The following is a 21,440-nucleotide window of genomic DNA, read 5'->3' as shown; positions in this document are numbered from 1 at the left end:
TGCGATGTATTCAGATTCGCATGATGACATCGCAGTGATCTGCTGCCTCCTGGAACACCAACTAACCACGTTATGGTTGTACATGAAGACATACCCTGAGGTGGATCTTCTGTCATCTGGATCTCCTGCCCAGTCTGCGTCTGTGAATCCCACCAGGCCGTTGTCTCCATCTCCTCTTGCATATCTCAGTGTGAACTTCCTTGTGCCACTCACATACCTCATGATCCGCTTCACAGCAGCCCAATGTGAGGGTGATGGATTGTCCAGGAACTTTGAGACTGCTCCCACACTGAATGCAAGGTCAGGCCTAGTTGAGACCATCAAGTAGATGAGGCTCCCGACCACTGAACGGTACAGTGTTGTGGTCTCCTCCTCGGGAGTGTCATCAGAGGTTGATGTCAAACTACAAGCCTTGGACAACTTTGAGCCTGCTTCCATAGGAGTAGCCACTGGATTAGCGTTAAGCATGGAGTACCTCTGGAGAATGTCATGGATGTATTTCTCCTGTGAGAGCTCAAGTACTCCATGTTGCCTATCCCGGCAAACTTGAATTCCCAGACAGTAGTGCAAGGTTCCCAGATCGGTCATCTCGAATTTAGCAGCGAGAGAGGCCTTGATGCGGTGGATGAGTCGCATCTGATTGGAGGCTAATATTGTATCGTCCACATATAAGGCTAAGAATAAAAATCCTTGGCCATCTCGATATATGTAGAGATTATTATCAGCCGTGCTGCGAGTAAAGCCCAACGAGGTTAGAAAGCTGTTAATTTTAGTGTACCATGACCTGGGGCTTTGTTTCAGCCCGTAGAGAGCCTTGTGCAAGCGGCAGACGAGATGCTCCTGTCCGGGACGTATAAACCCAGGAGGCTGGGCAACGTACACCTCCTCCTCAAGATCACCGTTCAGGAATGCAGTTCTCACATCAAGTTGATGGAGCTCCAGGTCGAGCTCAGCTGCAAGGCTCATCAAAACACGAATTGTTGTCAGCTTTACAACAGGGCTATAAGTTTCAGAGTAATCAACTCCCTGGATCTGAGAGAAACCACGAGCTACAAATCGTGCCTTGTAGCGCTCAATGCTGCCATCAGCTCGATATTTCTTCTTGAACAGCCACTTGGCTGTGACTGCCTTCCTGCCAGGAGGGAGGGGAACCAATGTCCAGGTTCCATTCTTGATCAGTGAGTCATACTCGTCCTGCATGGCCGCTTGCCAGTGTGAGGCATCAGGACTGGAGAGGGCAGCCTGGTAGCCACGAGGTTCAGCAATGGAGCTCATGGCCCAATAGAATCCCTTCTTGCGTGGAGCTTGAGCAAGAGATTCTAGAGCTTTGACCGTTGGCTTGCTCACTCGTCCTGAACGGGTAACAGCTCCAATCTCTTGACGAGGTGGTGGTGTCATGAAAGAATCTGGAGGTGAGTGGGAAGATCCTCCAACTGTTTCTTCACCAACAAACAGCTCATCCACAGTAGCAGCAAGATTCTGCTCACTGGATGAAGTAGTGTTGCTGCTAGTAGCCACCGAAGTGACCAGAGGAGCTGGTAGCAGCGGAGTTGCTGGAGAAGGCTCATCACCAAGTGGAGGAGGTGTTCCTCCTTCTGGGACAAGCAGCCTCTGGACTGCTGGTGCTGGTGGGTGGGTGAGCTCGTCTTCCAGCACTGGGGTCAAGTCCACCAAGTTAGAACTGGAAGGAATAGTACCTTGAATGTGGCGATAAAGCTCTTGCTCATTGAAAGAGACATCTCGGCTGACCACGAGCTTCTTGAGAGCAAGATTATAGAGGCGGTAGGCCTTGGAATGAGCATGATAGCCCACGAAGATGGTCTTCTGGCTCCTAGGATCCAGCTTTTGCCGAATCGCATCTGGAATGCGAGCATACGCTGTACAGCCGAAGACCCTCAAGTGCCCTAACTGAGGACGCTTCCCAGTCCAAGCGTGATAAGGAACCACACCAGTGCTCCTTGTGGGAAGGCGGTTACGGATGTAAACAGCCGTGTTAATAGCTTCACCCCAAAAGGAGTTGGGTATGCCTGCGTGCTGGAGAAGGCAACGAACAGTCTCTAGCAGAGTGCGATTGAGGCGCTCTGCCACACCGTTCTGTTGAGGAGTATAGGCTGTCGTGTACTGATGAACGATGCCAGCCTCAGCTAGAAAGTTGAGAAACTCTCTGTTCAAGTACTCTCCACCACCATCTGTGCGTAACACACGAATCTTTCGACCAGTAGACGTCTCTGCCCAGCTCTTAAAAAACTTAAAGTGGTTGAACACTTCGCTCTTGGCGTGGAGAAGGCTCACCACAGCATATCTGGAATGGTCATCGATAAAAGATACAAAGTACCTCTTGCGGCTGAGTGTTTCCACGGGCAGGTAGCACACGTCACTGTGAACCAGATCCAGTAAGCCTGTAGCTTGGTCCTCCATGGTTCTCGATGGAAAAGGAAGGCGAACTTGCTTCCCAAGATAGCAAGTTTCACACACGCCCAGATGGCCAGCTGGGAGCGTGATGCCTTTAGCATGCTGGTGACGAGCTAAGGCATGCAGATCTCGTTCATTGACATGCCCCAAACGAGCATGCCAGAGCTCAATGGTGTCTTGTGCTCGGAAAGCAAGCACTTGAGCTGGAAAAACCAGTTCTGCGTTTAAACGGTAGAGTGTTTCATACCTCACGCCACTGGCTACAGGAGTACCATCACGACCATGGATGGTACACCCTTTTGGGAAGAAGGTGGTAGTAAAGCCTTGATCTGAGGCTGCACCAATAGAAAGAACTGTCTGCCCTGCTTCAGGTACAAAGTACACGTGATGAACCTCCTTAAGAGGTCCATCGGATAGCCTGATCACCACCATGCCACGACCTTCCACCTGGAGTGGTCGCTTGTCGCCGACATAAACCTGTTGTGGAGCTTGAAGAGCTTTGTAAGTGTGAAAGGCAAACCTTAAGGGAGTCATGTGAAAGGAGGCACCACTATCCAACCATAGAACCTCAAGAGCAGACACCGGTGATGGGTAAAGAGCCATCATCAACAACGAGTTGCTCTGGGTAAGCATGCGCTGGGTGGCAGCCTTCTTTGCACGGCACTCACGCTCGACATGCCCCATCTTTCCACAATAGTTGCAAGGACCCTTTTTCTTCTTGGAGAAGTTAGATCCAGAGCTGGGAGTTATAGCAGAAGAGATACGAGGCCCACGGCTAGTGCCTCCTTTCTTCTGCTCCCCACTCGATTGTTTCTTACCAAGAAACAAGGCCTGCTCACGAGCAGCCTGAGGGGATCCTTGATGGGCAGCTTGACGCTCGGCAATCTTGCGCTCTTCCTCGAGCAGATCAGAGTAGAGCTCCTCCATGGTTTTGCCTGGGACAAAAGAAAGCATGGAGGACGATTGTTGCAACTCTGGGGATACAGAGTACAGCAAGAAGGCTTTTGCATAGTCATCGGAAACTGCAGCACCTACTTCCTTCAGCTGCTGCATTAAGCCCTTGAGCTTCCCGATGTATGTTGCCATTGTCTCACCAGGCTGCATGCGTAGGGAGAAAAATTTCTGGGTCAGAACCAATTTAGCATTAGCGGCTTTGGCTGCAAAGACTTGGGAAAGGGAGTCCCAATTGGCCTTGGCGGATTTTTCTAGATCAAGGAGATGAATAAATTCATCTCCAAGACCCAGTCCAATCACGGAAAGGGCTTTGTGGTTCTTTGAGTCCCAAGTAGCCTGCAAGGCTGCTTCTGTATCTGGAGGTCTCACTTCGGTTCCCTCCACCAAATCCCAACAATCTTTTGCCATTAAGATTAATTGGACTTTGGTCTTCCAAGTTGTGAAGTTCTCGCCCGTGAACTTCTGGAGTAGCTTCTCCCATCCTGCATCCCAGTTGCCAGCCGGGATGGCCATGGTGCTTGCTAGGGTGGTTCTGGATGTAGAGCGAGGTGGAGTACTGGTAGCCATTATTTTCTAGGAGAAAGGACACGACAGCGGAGTAAGCTAGAAGCGAGGAGGGGGAGGAGGCGGTGGGAATCGCTGGAAGGGACGCCCACACGCTGTGCACACAGAGCGACAATGAGGGCAGAGGCACGGCTGGGCATCACGCTGCGCTCGCTTGCGGTCTTGAATCCGTCGTTCCACCCTAGCAAGGGCTGCGAGAGCCCTAGCGCGGTCCTGCTCGTCGCGTTGCTGTGTTTGCCAGTGTTTCGCCATCAGGATCGAAACGAACCCGATACCATGTAGATGTGTGATTTTTTGTGTATGCGGAATGCTCTGTCGACTTCATTGCTTTGGTATGGTTATGTACATAACGGTATGGGTGTGACGCTTGGCGGTTGGTGTCTTGGATGAATGACTTGTCTTCTTTGCTGACGTGGAGACTTGTCATCACTTGTCTCCACAGATACATGATGCCGAATGGAGCTGCCGATGTCTCCCGGTACGCGGTGCTGCCGATAGTCGATCTGGCGAGCAAGAGCTTCGAGAGGGATCTCGTTGACGCTTGCGCAAAGTACGGAATGTTCTACGTAAGTTTTCAAGAAGTGTCTTTTTCCTGTAGTACATGTTTGCTAAATGGATGTACTTCTTGTTCAGCTCAAGAACCACGGCATTCACACCGAGGACGTGATGAGGTGTGCTCTCGAGTTCTTCAACTCGCCCAGCGAGGACAAGATGCGGTACTACACCGAGGAGATCTTCACGCCCGTCCGCTACTGCACCAGCATGATGCCTTCGAAGGAAGAGAAGCTCGAGTGGCACGACCACCTCCAGATGTGGCTCAAGGAAGAGTCCCTCGGAGCGCACCCCTGGCCCGCGTTCCCAGCCAGCTACAAGTCAGTATCTCACTCCGTGATTATGGTATTGCTCTAGATTGCTGATGCTCTATATGCAACAGGGACGTTGGATCCGAGTACGCCAGAAACATCTTCAAGCTCGGGAAGAGGATGCTGTTGGTCATGTCTGAGGGACTTGGCCTCCGCACAAACCGTCTTCTGGAAGCATTTGAAGACATGGTTCTTCTGACGAGAGCCAACTTCTATCCGGCTTGCCCGAATCCGAGGCAAGCCTTGGGGATGGAAGGTCACACCGACAGTGGTGGCCTCACGTTTGTGCTCCAGGATGGAGTCGGGGGATTGCAGCTCAAGCAAGGCGAGGATTGGTACAATGTGAGGCCACTCGAGGGAATGCTGGTGGTTAACATGGGCGATCAGCTAGAGGTACCAGCAGTCGAAAACTTTTTGAGAAACTGTGGATTGATCTTAGTCTTGGTTGGTTGTCTTGTATCAGAAGCTGAGCAATGGGAGATACAAGAGCATACTGCACAGGGTGATGGTGAACTCGAAGAGCTCGAGGCTGTCCGTTGGGGCGTTCCTGGGGCCGTCACTAGATGCGGAGATCAGCCCGATTCCAGAGCTGGTGAGCCAGGAGAGTCCGGCAAAGTACCGCAGCAGGACTTACAGGGACTACATGCACGAGGTGTACACGGAGCACTTCTCCGGGAAGAATGTCTATGTGGCTTGAGCCTTGGATAGTCATAGGCACCAATTTTTTTCTCATCTCACAGATTTTTGCTCACAAGGATCTTAATGTGATAAGCCACATACGAAATTTGCTCCCTTGACCGACTGTGTGCTGCCTAGAAGGTCGTCAAAGCTTTACAATCACACTGTGTGCTGCCTAGAAGGTCGTCAAAGCTTTACAATCACACTGTGTGCTGCCTAGAAGGTCGTAAAGTTTAACAATCTGGGAGGGAATAACAATCGTTAACACACACACGAAAATAGCGCTTTTCCATCAGGTGTCCACTGTTTTTATTTTCATTTTCTTTAGATTTTCAGCTGCGTCAAGTCCAGTGAAAACCACACCGACAATCAGCTTGAACTTCGATAGAAAATTAAGAAATTTTTCCCTGCAGTCTTCAGCAAGAGCGAGCAAGGACCTCAGAGTGGCCTGGGCGAACGTGAGCGTGGGAATGGAAGGAGAGAGAAGACCACAACAATCTTGGAAACTTGTTTGCACAGTCTCCAGAGATGCTCGAATGCGATCCATGAGTCGAGAGCGACGTAACTTGAGAAGTTCGAGTTGTGGTGCACCTTCGAAAGAGCTGCATGGAAAATTATCGCCCCTTGTATGCCCTTGGAAATCTAGGGTTTTGATGTGGATGTGGGAGTACGATTGTGTGGAGCGCCCTTTTTGGAGAGTGGAGCGATCGCGCGTGGGCGATGCAGTGCCTAACACCAGCGAAATTCTCGCCGGGATTCAAGAGAATATGAGCAGGTTTGTGAATCTTCCCGAGGAGCAGCGGCAATGGGCGGAGAGTGTCTACTCGAATGGGGAAGGATTGGAGCTTTTTCTTTTCCAGGTGAACGCCATCGAAGGCGAGGGCTTTGAGTTGTATAAAGAGACCCAGGAGGCGATTGCCGCAGGCGCGCTGCTGGATGGCTCTCAAGATATGAGCCAAGAGGCTGAAGCCATGCGTTGCCTCCACAGGGCATTTGCACACCAGCTCCAAGGAAGCAATCCAAACTTGGCACCGAGGTTGAGCGTTTCTGGAATTCTGGATGCGCACAGGTGCCTGATGGGCTCGAGCAAGGCAGGCATCGCCGGGAGGCTGAGGCGAGAGGACGAGGTTGCCTTCACCATGACGACACTGAACTTGCCGCATGTTTTCATGTGGCCTTCGGACGTGGAGGGAGCTCTTCACAGGCTCGTGGATGAAACCAATGGGGAGCTAGAGGAGCTCTTCGCGAGAGATTGTCACGACCGGACTGAGAGACTTCTCAAGCTCGGGGCACGGTTCTTCCTCGAGTTTGAGAACATCCATCCTTTCAAGGATGGGAATGGAAGAATCGGGAGAGTACTGCTCGCAAAGCTATTGCAGTCACTTGCGCCGTTCCCGAATACCTTGTTGGTGGAAAGTATGAAGCAGGACCCTCCGTTTGTGGACGGGGATGACTACCGGGAATGCTTCGAAAGGGCCCAGGCAGAGCAGGAGTTCGATCGTAGCGAGGAAGGTGGCGCGCTGAGGTTGACGAGAGAGGGCGCAGTGAGCAAAACTTCTCCTCCAGAGGATCTGGCGGCTTTGGTGGTGGAAGGCTTGTACTTGGGGTGGAAGCGCCTGTTTAAGGCTCTTGGGCAACGTTATGGGCATGAAGTGGAAGTTCCAGTGACAAGGGCATGGAAACCAAAGTGGTGGGAATCACGGCAGTCCCTGGTCCAGGCATGAAATACTTGTTTTCCACTAGAATAGATGGCCACATAGTGCCTATATGCCGCATCCACTGTCTCACAGCCGCTTAAGTTGTGAAAAAAATGCGGTACTATGAGATGAACTCACGCCTAATTTTCTCCTGGGGAGACATACGATTTTGTCAGGGGTACGAACAATGATTTTTCTAGCAAGGAAGAAGGTTGGTTTAACATCGGCGTCAATTTTGCTCTTGATCTGGTATAGCTTTTCGTCAGATCTCGGATTTGTGCTAGCTATCCTCTTGTTTTTTATCTCTCTCGACAGCCTTCAATGTCCCAAGACTCAAAATATTGCCCAACCTCGGCTTCCCGTTCTGCTCATCTCCATGACGTTGCTCACTAACTCCCAGTCGCTTGTCTTGGCTCTTACCTCTTGAGGGCGTGGAGCTCAAGTTTACCTATTCGAACAACGGCCACAGCATGCGGATATCAAGGTTGAGGCCTAGAGAATGGATTACCATTGCCATACTAGCGGAACAGTTGGGAGCAGAGACTCTAATTGAGGTCGTGAAGTACTTACTCATATTGTCGTGCTGTCCTATTCTGGTGATCGAGTTGGCCAGACCACATATACGAGTTCGGGGAGCTGCAACATACATCGACAAGCCTGCTTACCAGTTTCACTCCGTTCCTTGTTATCTACAAGTTCTTCAGGACTCTGACCATCTCCCTACACTGTCCAGGGCCTTGGCCTCCATTGGTGACCTCATGCTCTGTTTTATGGAACCTTGACTCTAGGGAAACAGTTGCCGTCAAAGATCAGGACGCTGCGAGAGCAGGAAGCAACCATCGTACAGAGGACTCGTGCACAAGCAGCGAGTAATCTACGTCTGATGAGCTTCTGTTTAGAGTAGGGCGGCCTTGGATGTCTCCCCGTGTCATCAAGTTCTCTCAGCGATATGAAATCAACATCCAGCGGAGTTTTTCATGATAGATATGGAGTTTTTCCCCGAGGAGGACGGTTGGATTCCCTCATTGCAGGCGTCTGCTGCAGCGATTTTGCAAAGAGCAGGAAACATACTTTACAACACTGGAACGTGTGGGCTGGTCTTCATCGATTTGGATTCACTTATAACATCCAGATAATCTGGCCTCTTGCCGTTGATACTCGATTTGAAGTGTTTGATTTCAAATAGTCTAGTACTGCAAGCGCCACCAAGATAAACTTCATTTCCTGCATTTAACTGTTTAAATGGTCTAGGTTATCGTGTCCTAGACGATCTGTACAATATAAAAATTGATTTTGATAATGAACCTGATTTGGATGTCCCTGATAGCATACTTTCCTCAACGCAGCTCTCCCCATGCTTCTCCTCCCCGAGTTTCAAGCATGCCGTGAAGAATGCACTCGTGATGGATCTGAATGTCAAATGAGAGCTCATTTCTTCTCCATTTGCTACATTTTCCATCAACCATCTCCAAAACAGATTACCCGGAGTGCTAAACTTACTTTGTTGCTCTGAAGGCCAGACTATCACCTAGATGTTCTAGCACGAAGAATAAGGTTTCAAACAGCCAGATTTTCATAAACAGGGACAAAAGAAAGACAGACAAAGAAGACAAAGAAAGACAAAGAAAGACAAAGAAGCTGAATTTCGGATCCTGGAAAGTGATAGCGTGGAACCAGGAGAGTCCGTGCCGAGCGAAAATATTTCTCAGCGGACAGCTTTCTTAGGCCGACATTCTTGACAAGCGCCAATAGCAAGCGAACTGGAAAGGTAGCCCAGCTTAGATTCTCTTTAAATTTCTGAATTCCTCCAATCACGCAAGCCAAAATTGGTCCGAGTTGACCAGGGAATCTGAGTCCGCGTCAGAATTCTTGCTGACGAACAAGTCATCAACTTTCATTTATTTTATGTTGAATTGGTATCGACAAGAATAATTGGGCCTACAGTTCGGAAAATTGTTTTGGAGCTCTAGAGCCTAATCTAGCACACACTCACTTGCCTGTAGTGGCTGGGCCTCCCATCCGGATACCTCACAAGCGCCATCTCGAACCCGTCACGCTTGAGCAGCATCTCATGCTCGAGCTCCCAAGCCAAATCTCCCACACCCGATCCCCATCCCCGGATGACCTTGGAGTGCAGCAGCAAGAACTTGCCATCGGCCAGCTCCACGACTGTGTTGTGCCACGGCGTCGGTATGTGGAAGTTCCTCTCCTCGGAGGAGCGCTGTGCCGCCACGAGCGAGGAGTGAATGACGTTGATGCCGTACTTGGGGCCGCGGTTTGGATGCGGGTGGATGGAGACGCGGAGCTGCAGTGGAAAGAGCCACTCCACCATCGCCGAGTAGGCGCGGTTCCTCAGGATCATGAGGAAGCCGACTTGGCTGCACAGCTTCTTCTTGGCCGACTTCGATGGGAGACTCTTGCAGCTCTTGTGCTCGTAGAGATCCTCAAGCATGAACCTGGAGAAGCCGCGGTACAAATTGCGCGTCTCCGGGTCCTCCTTGATGTCCCTGTGCACGGCCGACTCGTCACTTCCAAACAAGCGGATGAGAGCTCGTCTCGCTGTCTCGGCGTTGGAGGTGAGGTCGGTGGCGACGGGATGCTCCAGCTCGGTGCCGGAAACGAGCTCCTCTATGCTCTCGTCGCTGTGGTTGTCCAGCAAGAATTCGTCTAGGCGGTAGAAGCTGACCAAGCCGGGATACAAATCGTGCGCCATCTCGCGAAACATCTCTCCGTATGTATCCACGGTAGCATCGTCAGATCCAACTGCAAGAACAGAGCTTTAGTCATGAAAAGAGCTTGGATCGATCGTATGATCTTTACCGAGATCAGAGAAGACATGGCCATCCGAGACGACGTTGTAGTGCACACCGGGGGCGTACACGGCTTTGATGAGGTCCGCGACAATCTTCATGGAATGAATTGCGAGCTCCTCGGCCTTGTCGGGGTATTTCCCCAAAGTCTTGTCGGAGTTGCACGACTTCACCGGGAAAGCTGGAAGGATGAACTCGAGAGGAACGTTTCTTGCGACGTGATACCTCACCTTGTCCGCGAACCTCTGCTTGCCCCCGCTAGTGAACCACTGGTCGTGCCTTGGGAAGTGGATGTAATTTGCCTCGATGATGTCCACCACCTTGGAGGCGATCACGTCCACCTCGAGTGGAGTGTGCGATGCGAATGGCTCCAGGAGGCAATCCCTCGTCATGACGCTGTTGTCCAGCAGGAGAGTGGCCAAGTAATCGGTCGCGCTCGACTCCAGCGCTGGTTCATCCATGGAGAAAACCACGCCCTCGAATCCATTGCCAATGTATCTCTCGTACACAGTCGCCTCCCAGCTTGATGAGCTCGCGGCGTCAAGAAAGGATATATTGTACTTATGGATCTCTGGAGCGGTGGAGCGCGTGGCGTTCTTGGCCGCCTCTAATTCCGCGGCCGTGCTCGCAACCATGGAAGAAAACACGAAACCATCGCCTCCTTGATCGGCAACCGGGACATGCCATGATGCGGATTGGGAGATGAAGCACACCTCGCCCCTCTCCCTGTGGATATACATGAACGCGATCTTGTCCTTGGGATAACCCATGATGGAGAGCTGATCAATGCGTGAATTCACACTCTATGAGAATGTAGTTTGATCAAATAAGAAATTGCTAGAAATGCGTTGAGGCGGTTCTTGGGTTTCTTTCTTATAGGTGGCCAAGCCGTCCAACTCTGACGAAAATAGTTGTCCGTGGTTGGACTGTTCTCTCTGAATAATATTGTATTATACGTTGATGGGTACGTGTGGGTACTAGAGACCAGTTCTTGAGCAAGTAGCTTCTCGCTGCTTTCCAGATCCTTTCATGCAAGCTTTCGGAAGCACATGTCTAAATTGATCAATATTAAAGAATAGAAGGTTCGTGTGCTCAAATAATTCCTGCAAAATTAACTCTTAAAACATGTAAACGAGTGGCATACAAAGTTTGACCACTCTGTGCTGCAATTGCTCAAATTTGGTTTTGATTTAGGCGGCTAAATCAACCAAACCGACTAACCGAGTAACAGAGTGACCAGGCGAGTAAACATAAAAGTCCAAAACGAGCAAAGACAACATTCTTTGACCATCCCCGGTTTACGTAACCGTATCTGCCCTACGCAAATTTGCCAGCGTTCCTACGTTGACATGAAAGCATGTATGGCGGCAAGGTTCACGGCCAAATCCATTGGCAGAAAATGCATCCTTCATGCAATGTGAACAATCCACACGTCTCAGCTTTTGATTTCCAGCTTTGGACTTTTCCAGTGTAGTTTCTTATATGCTAGTCTGTTATATGTTGTTTTTTCAGCCCTCTCGTTTGAGAATTTACACTTGTCCTTTCAGCGGAAAATGTAGTATTGACTCATAACATTTGCCTGTACACCTTTTGACATGGGAAAAATCTAGGAATCAGCAAGTCGACATGTAGGCCACCGAAAGTTTTTTGTCCCTTATTGAGTTTTTCCGAGAACTCTCTGATAAGCTTTAATTTACACGAAATCTAGTTGATTACAAGGATGCAGCGGGATCCCTCTCAAGCCCAACGTCATGAGATGGCGCATGAGATCAGCAGGCCTGATCAAGGACTAGTGAGACTTCGCAACCTTTCTCGGCAACAATGACTTCCAGCTTCTCGCGTAAGAACAACATGGCGAAAACTTCCAGGATGAGGAATGTGAGTGCCATTCCCGATCCAGTCTTTGAACGTCTTGGCTGGATGGAAGTCATGGCTTGGAGCTTGATCCAGCTGCAAGTGTAAGTGACCAAAATTGACCAGTCAAAGCGACTCCAGTCTAGGAATAGGTTTGATTGTTTTCGAATTCTTTGGCGGGAGACTCTAGGTAAGAGCTATGGAGCGGCTCGATCCGGGCTTCGTCGCGACATTCGACGGCACCAAGGATTTCCTGTGCTTCATGTCGGCTCGATCGGGCCTGTGGCGCACCATCCCAGCGCCGTCCGTGCCCTGGGACGATCTTGTCGCCGCCGATGGCTGGCTCGTGCTGTTCCAGAGGAGGATCGCCGAGGGGGTAAGAAAAACGGTGTTTCTAGTTTTCGACCCAGGCAAGGGCAGCTGCGAGGAGCTCCCGGCGATGGATGGCGAGCCATTCCTGGCGGGATTTAGCATGGACCAAGCGTCCAGGCGGTACAGGGTCGTGGTGGATGGTATAGGCAGGGATTTTCTTCCAGAAGGAAGAACTGGGTCGATCGATGGTGATGGATTTCTCTACAAGTCAGAGGGTAAGGCGTGGAAACGGCTTGAAAGCTCTCCAACGTTTTGGGAGAAGAGACCCAATGGACCTGCGTGTAAGGATGGCGTGATTTGGTGGCGCCTGGGCAAGGAGATCCGGAGCTTCGACGTTGCCCAGGAGAAGTGGTGTAAGTGGTGTGCTGCCCAGGAAAAGGATGAATCGATCGACCGGGAGGAACGCAAGCGGCAGAGAAAAGAAGAGATTCCGCGAGTGCGTGTGGGCTACGCGGGAGCAAACATGGAAGTTCTCATGGATTGCGGCAACACCCTCTTTGCGAAAGGCTCTCCTCCCTGGCCTGGTCCGAAATGGCTGAGAGCTCCCGGCTGCCACGCAGAGATGCGCGTCCAAAAGCAGGAAAACCACGGCGTTTGCATCCAGCTCGCAAACAACTCAAGCTTCGCAACCCAGGGAGATAGCTCCAGAAATCCCAAGGGCTGGGCGATTTGGCCACACTGTCCACTCCGCAAAGGCATGCTCTCCCTCTACCCTCTCAAGATCGACACAGGCAGCAGGGCCATCTCGAGATTTGTTCCGGAGGAGCAAAAGGTGGCAGGTCCTGGCTTCGTAGCCGCCTTCAAATGCATCAAGAACTTCCTGTGCTTCTACTCGATCGAGAGCGAGACTTGGAGGAGAATGCCAGCTCCATCGCCGGCTTGCTGGGACGAGCTCGTAGCGGCCGATGCCACACTGGTCTTGCTAAAGAGGAACTCGAGAGGTGCCGGTTTGGAGTTCGTGGTCTTCAACCCGGCAACCTGTTCGTGTCTGGAGCTCCAAGCTTGCGGGTTTCTCGAGGACGAGGCCTACATCACGGGCTTCTGGGTGAGCGACGCAGCCGACGGCCTTCCATGTTTCAGCATTGTCTGCGCCAAGCATGAGGATAGCCAGGACGCCTACGTCTATACTTCCCAGAGTGGATCCTGGAGAAAGTCGCAAGCCATGCCAGACCTCGGTGGATGCTTTGCTCTTGCCGGAGCACGCAGCCGGCCAGGGAAGTACTCGTGGCGCCTGGAAGACGACTGCTTCGAGCTGCAAGGGCTGCTGACGTTCGACTTTGCGACCGAGGCGTGGTCGGTGCTCGCCAAGTCGGAGTGTAGTTTTCGGTTCCAGAGGAGATCTCTCAAGAACAGGGACTGGATAGAGGCCGTCTATGCGGGGGCTGGCGACTTTGGGGACCTCAAGCTTGTCCTGGACGACGACAACCTCGACATCTACATTCTCAACGGAGATGGCACCCAAAAGTGTGCCAAGCTTGCCTCGGACGTGTGGGACTACGAGTGGAGTGGCATCGCCGGGAAGACAGTGGAAGTGATTCTTCACGGAGTGCGTGCTCGGCGGCAGGGAAGCGTGGTGTGCATCCAAGTGGAGGGCCAAGAGTGCGTGGCCATGAAGGATCTCCGAGCAGGAAATGGATCACAATGGATGATGTGGGATCACTGTCCACTTGAGAAAGAAATGGTGGATCTCCATCCTTTGAGTTTAGACTATTGTTGACCAAGCGCAAACAAGTCAACCTTACATAGTCAGCCCAAATCAAATACCATCTTTGACTAGATTCCCAGTGCAAAGAATGGTGTTAATGGTACATACAAAATCAGCGGTTACGAGTAGCATTACATTGCTTTCATGGGCCGACCCGCGTCTTTGTCACGTCCACAACTGCGAAGAACAAACGCGAGCGTTTAGCACTGCAAGATCTCCTCCTCCTATAACGTACCGGTTACAGCATTCCCGGGATGCGTAGTTATGGTTGTCACAGTTTGTACAAATCCAATCTCCAGCGCGCCAGTGTTTGGCTCTGAAGAGCAAAACAAGTGATTCAATGGTATCAAAGCTCGAAACAACGTGAGAGATCTACGCACCCCTTTCCGACGTTTGGAGGGTTTTGCAACGCTGCCGCTGCTGCTGGATTGGGAAGTCCCAGGTTTGGGATCAAGTTGAGCCCTCCGAGGACAAGCCCTGAACGGTCGTTCCATCCTCCGCAAGAAGTAAAAGATGCCTGCAAAAGAATCAGTGAGAGCGTTTAAACAGAAAAGCATGAGTTACTTACCATGTAGGCCTGGTGCAAGAGATCAACGTGTGGACGCTTGGTTACCCAATCGTTTGATAACTCATCTGAGGCCTGGCGCTTCACCCCAGAAACTAAAGTTTCCGGCACGAGACACAAGAGGAACGTGAGTGAGAGTTGTGGCAATGCGTAGCTTTGAATACCTTGATATCCAACTGTACCCAAGTTTTGTTGCGGCAATGCGATCGCTGGCAAAGAATGACATTGTTTGCACTGCACAGAGCAAATCACAAACAGCTTAAGAAAAGGAATAACCAAGAAAGGATTTTGAGAGACATACCGTGGTTCTCGAAGCATAGTTCACGTAGCCGCAGGTGCACGTCCAGTCCCCAATCCGCCAGTTACCACCGCCTCCGCCACCGCCACCAACACCTCCTAAAGTGTTGTCACTCAAGCGGACGCTTCTGGCTAGAGCAGCAGCGTTCATGTTCCAAGTGCCGAGCGAGATTGGAGCCGGCATGATCCCCATGTTGAGGCCCAGCGCGGCTCCATTGGCGAGAGGCGCCGAGACCGCGGCACCCGACCCGGCGGCGGCGGCTACAGACAGTGGCAAGGCTGCGACGTCTCTGGGCTTGCCACACTTGTTACATTTGTCTCTCGAGGCATAGTTGTTGTTGCTACAGCCTTTTGGTACGTAGTAGTAGTAGTACACACACCACCACACGACGTACGCACACACCAGCACCGCGGGAGAAAGAAAGACGCTTGCACGAGCAAGCCATCATCCAGTAAGGCGTCCCCACGCAACACAGCAAAACCAGAAAACAAAAAACAAACGCACCCGGATCACGCCAGCTTGAACAGCTGAATTCGAAAAAATCGAAAGAAAAAGAACCAAAGAAGAAGGGAAGAAAAAAAAGATGGTCTTTCTAGTGCTTGCTATTGCTACTGCTACTGCTACTACTGCTACAAATGAGCACACACCTTTGCAGGACGCAAACACTTGAGCACGCAAACGCAAACACCAAGGGGAGGAGAGGATTTACAGACCCGCGCATATCCAGTCGCCAATCCGAGGAAGCCATTTGGAATCCGGGGGCGTGTCAGTGTCGACCAGAATTCTCGGCTGCTTGCACCGATTGCACAGCGACCGGAACGCGTAGTTCCGGTTGGAGCAGCCGGAGCACTTCCAATCACCTTCCCTAGCTCCGCTGGATCTTGTCATCGCTGCAAGCAAGACGGAACGAAATCTCAGGGATTTCCGCAAGAAATGCGAACCAGGAACAATGCGGCGGCCGTAGATCTGAGAGATTACCTGGTCGACTGTCGACAGATCCGGCAGCGCGCGCTCACCCACCGCTCGCTCGCCCAAACTCCCACGCAAAATGGACAAACCCTAGCTAGACCCTTTCGAAAGAGAATAGTAAAAAAAGAGAAACCGCCAGTGACCGGTATCGAACCCGGGACTGGTCTAGCGATCGAGACGTTGGCTTGGCATTTTTGAGCATAACATTTGTTTGTCGCTGGTTCCCACTATCATATCATCGTCGTGGTTCTTCCCTATATTTTAGCTCTAGGAATTCCTCGCGAAGGCGCTGCTCGTGGCGATGCTCGTGCTCGTCGGTGATTATCCGCGTAATACTCCTCCAGCTCCAGATCTCCGGGTATTTCATTGCGATCGCAGGGATCCGGATCCGGGGGGTAGGGTTTTGTAGATTCACGCCAGGAATCGGTCATCGCCGAGCCACATTGCCGTATCGCGGAAGAAATCAGGTCAAGAAATGGCGTCTCCGTCGTCTTCTCTGTCGATCACAGGTGGAAAATCCTTCCGGAAGCTCATCAGCCCGAAATCCTTCAAGACGGCGACGACTCCTTCTCCCAACAGCAGCGGCACAAGGCGCACATCCAGCGGCCGCTACATGACGCTGTCCAAGGACGATCAAGATCTTGGAGGAGAGGTGAGCTCCGAGTTTAATCCCAGCTATCATGTCCACATTCCTCCAACACCGGACAATCAGCCAATGTCCGCCACACCCGCCGACCAGATCCTCGCCGCCAAGGTGGAGCAGCAGTTTGTTTCCAACACGATCTTCAGCGGTGGATTCAACAGCGTGACGAGGGGCCATGTCTTGGAGAAGATGGTCGAGGCCGACGCATCCCATCCCCAAATGGCGTGCGCTAGGAGCGGGGTGTGCTCGGTGGAAGGCTGCGATGGGAAGTCCATGAGGGACGAGAGGGGCGAGGACATCACCCCTTGCGAATGCGCGTATAGGATCTGCCGGGAGTGCTATGTGGATGCGCTGGAGAGCACAGGGAAGTGTCCCGGATGCAAGGAGGCGTATAAGGTGATCGATCCAGACGGGGAGGTCTTGCCACTGCCGCCACCCCCAGGGAGAGTTGACAGGAGGCTCTCGCTGCTCAGGTCCAGCAAGCCATCGCTGCTGATGAGAACACAGACGTCCGACTTCGATCACGCTCGATGGTTGTATGAGACCAAAGGGACTTACGGGTATGGGAACGCTCTCTGGCCCAAGGACGAGGCTTACATGGAGAGTGGAGATGATGGAGCTCCTCCGAAATTCAACGAGAAGGCGAGGAAGCCGATGTCTAGGAAGACAGGGGTGTCTGCTGCGATTCTTAGTCCATACAGGTACGCACCTGCTTTTTGGTTTTTTAAGATTCTCATGTCTTGGTTCTTTACAGACTTCTCGTGATCGTCCGGTTGGCAGTGCTGGGACTTTTCTTGGAATGGCGGGTTCGACATCCCAACAGAGATGCGATGTGGCTGTGGGGAATGTCGGTGGTCTGTGAGATCTGGTTCGCCTTCTCTTGGGTTTTGGACCAGCTGCCCAAGCTCTGTCCCGTCAACCGTGCCACCGACTTGAACGCGCTCAAGGACAGGTTTGAAACTCCGAGTCCCGAAAATCCCAGGGGCAGATCGGACCTTCCAGGCATCGATGTGTTCGTATCTACTGCTGATCCTGACAAGGAGCCAACTCTGGTGACGGCCAACACCATCTTGTCGATTCTAGCTGCCGAGTATCCGGTGGAGAAACTTTGCTGCTATCTTTCCGACGACGGTGGTGCATTAATCTCTTTCGAAGGTCTGGCCGAAGCAGCTAGTTTTGCCAGGTTCTGGGTTCCTTTCTGCCGGAAACACGATATCGAGCCTAGGAATCCAGAGACTTACTTTCTTCTGAAGGGTGACCCGACGAAGAACAAACTGAGGTCGGATTTTGTGAAGGACAGGAGAAGAGTCAAGCGAGAATACGACGAGTTCAAGGTCCGCATCAATGGACTACCTGATGCAATCCGAAGAAGATCCGACGCCTACAATGCTCACGAGGAGATACGAGCCAAACGTTACCAGATAGAAAGTGGTGGTGATCCAAGTGAGCCGCTCAATGTTCCGAAAGCTACTTGGATGGCTGATGGCACCCACTGGCCGGGAACTTGGACGTCTTCGAACAAGGACCACAGCCGAGGAGATCATGCTGGGATCATTCAGGTACGCATTGTTTTCTATTACATTGTCTCTTTCTTAACAACTTTCCTTTCTCTCGTTGCAGGTTATGCTCGCTCCACCAAGTAGCGAGCCTCTCATGGGAAGCTCTGACGAAGACAACCTCATTGACACGTCTGAGCTTGACATCCGGCTTCCGATGCTTGTTTATGTTTCAAGGGAGAAGAGGCCGGGATACGACCACAACAAGAAGGCAGGCGCCATGAACGCGCTTGTGCGAACGAGTGCTATCATGTCCAACGGTGCCTTCATCCTGAACCTTGACTGCGACCACTACATTTTCAACTCTCTTGCGCTGAGGGAAGCAATGTGCTTTATGATGGACCGAGGAGGCGACAGGCTTTGCTACGTCCAGTTCCCGCAGCGTTTTGAAGGCATCGATCCAAACGATCGCTACGCCAACCACAACACCGTGTTCTTCGACGTCAACATGCGGGCACTGGATGGTGTACAGGGACCAGTTTACGTGGGGACTGGCTGTGTTTTCAGAAGGATAGCGCTGTACGCGTTCGATCCTCCACGACACAAGAGTCGTGGTTGCTGCGGTGATAGAGACAGCAAGAAGAAGTCGGCCAAGTCGGATATCGAGATAGCATCTTTGAACGGTGGAGACGACGAAGATGCGGAAGCTCAGCTGGTTCCAAAACGGTTTGGAAATTCTATCAGCTTTCTGGAGTCGATACCCGTGGCGGAATTTCAAGGTAGGCCACTGGACGCACAAGGTGTGAAGTATGGAAGGCCTCCCGGAGCTTTGACAGAGCCTCGTGAACCACTGGATGCTGCAACCGTGGCTGAAGCTATCAATGCCATCTCTTGCTGGTACGAGGATAAAACGGAGTGGGGACACAGAGTAGGATGGATTTACGGCTCGGTCACAGAAGACGTGGTAACTGGCTTCCGAATGCATGACAGAGGCTGGAGATCGGTCTACTGCGTGACCAAACGAGACGCCTTCAGGGGAAGTGCTCCTATAAACTTGACGGACAGGCTGCACCAAGTCTTGCGATGGGCTACCGGGTCAGTGGAGATTTTCTTTTCACGCAACAACGCTCTGTTTGCAAGCTCGAGGCTCAAGTTTCTCCAGCGGATAGCCTACTTGAACGTCGGGATTTATCCGTTCACGTCGATCTTCCTTCTGGTCTACTGCTTCCTCCCGGCACTGTCGCTCTTCACGGGCCAGTTCATCGTCCAGACGCTCAACGTCACCTTCCTGGTCTACCTCCTGACCATCACGGTGACGCTGTGCCTTTTGGCTGTGCTGGAGATCAAGTGGTCGGGCATCACACTGGACGAATGGTGGCGGAACGAACAGTTCTGGGTCATTGGAGGAACCAGTGCGCATCTGGCAGCCGTGCTCCAGGGGCTACTCAAAGTCATCGCTGGTGTGGACATATCTTTTACTCTGACGTCCAAAGCAGGTGGAGAAGGCGAAGATGACGCTTACGCCGACCTCTACATCGTCAAGTGGTCTGCTCTGATGATTCCTCCGATCACCATCATGATGACCAACTTGATAGCGATCGGGGTCGGAGTTTCGAGGACGATTTACAGCGAGATTCCCCAGTGGAGCAGGCTACTCGGCGGAGTGTTCTTCAGCGCCTGGGTGCTGTTCCACCTCTATCCGTTTGCGAAGGGACTCATGGGGCGACGAGGGAGGACTCCGACCATCGTTTTCATCTGGTCGGGACTTCTCGCCATTGTCATCTCACTGCTCTGGGTGTCGATCAGCCCTCCGTCTCAAGCTCAAGGCATTGGTGGTGGCTTCCAGTTTCCGTGAGTTTACTCTCAGGTATGGTTTAAATCCAACTTTTTCTTTTCAACTTAAGACGACGTTCTTGCTGACTTGATCTCGTGTATGCAGGGGCCCTCTGTCTGTACAAAAATGATATTCTCTCGCTTGATTCAGCCCCGATTGTCAAGAGCGACAGTCCTGGCAGTGACATTCCAGTTGCCAAGCGTCCAGCAATTCCAGCTGCTTGATGTGCACATCGTTGTCGATCTCGAGGTGGTCTCTCAAATCGCTTATTAGCTTCTCCTGGCCCCAAGTCAAGCCGGTGCTCCTCGAACGAAGCGCTCTCAGCACGCACGAGTAAGCCTTTCTCTGGATGTACTTGATCATGCAGTATTCCTCCCCGGGTCCTCCTTTCCCTCCCTGCTGCTTCTCCTCTTGCCGGTTTTCTTCCCTTCCTTTCGATAGCTGCTCCTCCTCCTGTTGCTCCGGCTCGCGAGTCCCATTCCTCCTCTCCCCCCGATCGTCAAGGTCCGAGCTTTCAAGATCCTTCCTTTTCCTCCCGTTCACGGCCGGACTGTCGAGGTCCGAGACGTTCAACCTGTCTTTACTGTTCGTTCCCGCCTGTGGTGAGCCCGGGGGTGTCAAGTTCGCATTGTCTTGCGAATGATCGCTGGGTGACTTTAGAGGCACCCCGTCGTTGAGCTCTTCTTGCTGGTTGACGTTGTGCTCCGCCTCCTCGTCCTCCTCGTCATCTTCGTCGTCTCCCCTGCGCTGCTGCTGCCGCTGCTGCTGCTGCCTGTCTTCTCTGTTGGAAACTGGCACCCTTCTCTCCGAGTAGCCCCGAACTTGGTACTTTGGCTGGGTGTTCTTCCGGCGATAAGCCTCCAAGCACGGATTCCTCTTCTGCGGGTGGACAAGCAAGCGAGCATAGCGTCAGCGATCCAGCGCAAAGACGAAGTAACCAATGCAGGAGGAAAAACAAGAACCAAAACCTTAGAACTCAATACTTTGGACGAGGAAGAGCAAAGAAAACTCTCAGCAAAGAAAGATCTCGGTTGAGCACCGGTACCTCATAGACGCGAATCCAGATCCCGTTGTGCCAGTCCTGCCGCAATCGCAGCAGCGCCGCCGGGTACTCCATCTCCTCGACGCTCTCGCGGAAGTAGACCACGTACTTGTTGTCGGGCTCCACGACCCGGGTGACGGTGCCGACCCACCAGCCATCGCGGTCGTAGGCCTCGATCGCGTCCCCCTCGTCGAACTTGGCCGCCGGGGCCGCCGGGGGAATGGGCCTCACTTGCGCCAGCGGCACGCATTCCTCGAGCGGCGCGTCGGAGCTCTCCCCGATGAGCGTGCGGTAGCGCACCCAGCAGCTCTTGTTGCTCTTCTTGAGAAGCGTCGCCTCGTACCAGCTGCCCAGAAACCCCGCCTCGTCGCTGCGTACCTCCACGCGCTCGCCCTTGCGCAGCCGATTCCCCGCCGCCATGCCGCCGAGGAGCACGCGGGGCGATTGAAGCAAGACCGCTGGCGATTCACTAGTCAGGCCATCGCGCACAAAGAGAGAGATTTTTAGGGCCCGGAAAAATATCTATCGAAATATGCCACCTGGTAGCAGAATATGCCGTTTTATGTTGGGGACGAAGTGTCTCAAGGATCGTGTGAAATTTTTACATCTTTTTAACATTAATTATTTTTTATATAACAATCCAATAAAAATTAGGTTTTTTTTTTTGCAATGTTATCATAAATA

The 21,440-nt window shown here is 52.1% G+C and overlaps 5 protein-coding genes across 5 annotated transcripts; 2 read left to right on the top strand and 3 right to left on the bottom strand.

The window, feature by feature from the left end:
• Nucleotides 1–4,378: 4,378 nt before the first annotated feature.
• LOC9634353 (flavanone 3-dioxygenase 2) lies at nt 4,379–5,576 on the top strand. The gene is made up of 4 exons (XM_024671416.1): nt 4,379–4,496; nt 4,564–4,802; nt 4,865–5,186; nt 5,257–5,576. The coding sequence occupies exons 1-4, from the start codon at nt 4,380–4,382 to the stop codon at nt 5,488–5,490; spliced, it is 912 nt and encodes a 303-aa protein (XP_024527184.1). The 5' UTR covers nt 4,379; the 3' UTR covers nt 5,491–5,576.
• A 3,149-nt stretch (nt 5,577–8,725) lies between these two features.
• On the bottom strand, nt 8,726–11,867 carry LOC9634352. The gene is made up of 5 exons (XM_002966370.2): nt 11,757–11,867; nt 11,200–11,295; nt 9,989–10,781; nt 9,166–9,931; nt 8,726–9,017 (listed from the first exon to the last, which is right to left on the bottom strand). The coding sequence occupies exons 1-5, from the start codon at nt 11,865–11,867 to the stop codon at nt 8,726–8,728; spliced, it is 2,058 nt and encodes a 685-aa protein (XP_002966416.2).
• Nucleotides 11,868–13,949: 2,082 nt separating this feature from the next.
• LOC9634351 (nuclear pore complex protein Nup153) lies at nt 13,950–15,837 on the bottom strand. Its single transcript, XM_024670979.1, has 8 exons — nt 15,751–15,837; nt 15,486–15,662; nt 14,776–15,119; nt 14,639–14,708; nt 14,478–14,569; nt 14,290–14,426; nt 14,145–14,225; nt 13,950–14,086 (listed from the first exon to the last, which is right to left on the bottom strand). The coding sequence occupies exons 2-8, from the start codon at nt 15,658–15,660 to the stop codon at nt 14,041–14,043; spliced, it is 945 nt and encodes a 314-aa protein (XP_024526747.1). The 5' UTR covers nt 15,661–15,662; nt 15,751–15,837; the 3' UTR covers nt 13,950–14,040.
• A 154-nt stretch (nt 15,838–15,991) lies between these two features.
• On the top strand, nt 15,992–19,944 carry LOC9652623 (cellulose synthase-like protein D2). The gene is made up of 4 exons (XM_002966725.2): nt 15,992–17,085; nt 17,139–17,943; nt 18,005–19,747; nt 19,820–19,944. The coding sequence occupies exons 1-3, from the start codon at nt 16,217–16,219 to the stop codon at nt 19,733–19,735; spliced, it is 3,405 nt and encodes a 1,134-aa protein (XP_002966771.1). The 5' UTR covers nt 15,992–16,216; the 3' UTR covers nt 19,736–19,747; nt 19,820–19,944.
• Nucleotides 19,749–21,308, bottom strand: LOC9634350. The gene is made up of 2 exons (XM_002966368.2): nt 20,760–21,308; nt 19,749–20,593 (listed from the first exon to the last, which is right to left on the bottom strand). Exons 1-2 carry the CDS (start codon nt 21,174–21,176, stop codon nt 19,874–19,876), a joined length of 1,137 nt encoding a protein of 378 aa, XP_002966414.2. The 5' UTR covers nt 21,177–21,308; the 3' UTR covers nt 19,749–19,873.
• Between the last annotated feature and the right edge of the window lie 132 nt (nt 21,309–21,440).

The sequence above is a fragment of the Selaginella moellendorffii genome, unplaced genomic scaffold (assembly GCF_000143415.4).
Source record: "Selaginella moellendorffii unplaced genomic scaffold, v1.0 SELMOscaffold_7, whole genome shotgun sequence".
Lineage (NCBI taxonomy): Eukaryota > Viridiplantae > Streptophyta > Lycopodiopsida > Selaginellales > Selaginellaceae > Selaginella > Selaginella moellendorffii.
This window is presented reverse-complemented; position numbering and strand designations above follow the sequence as displayed.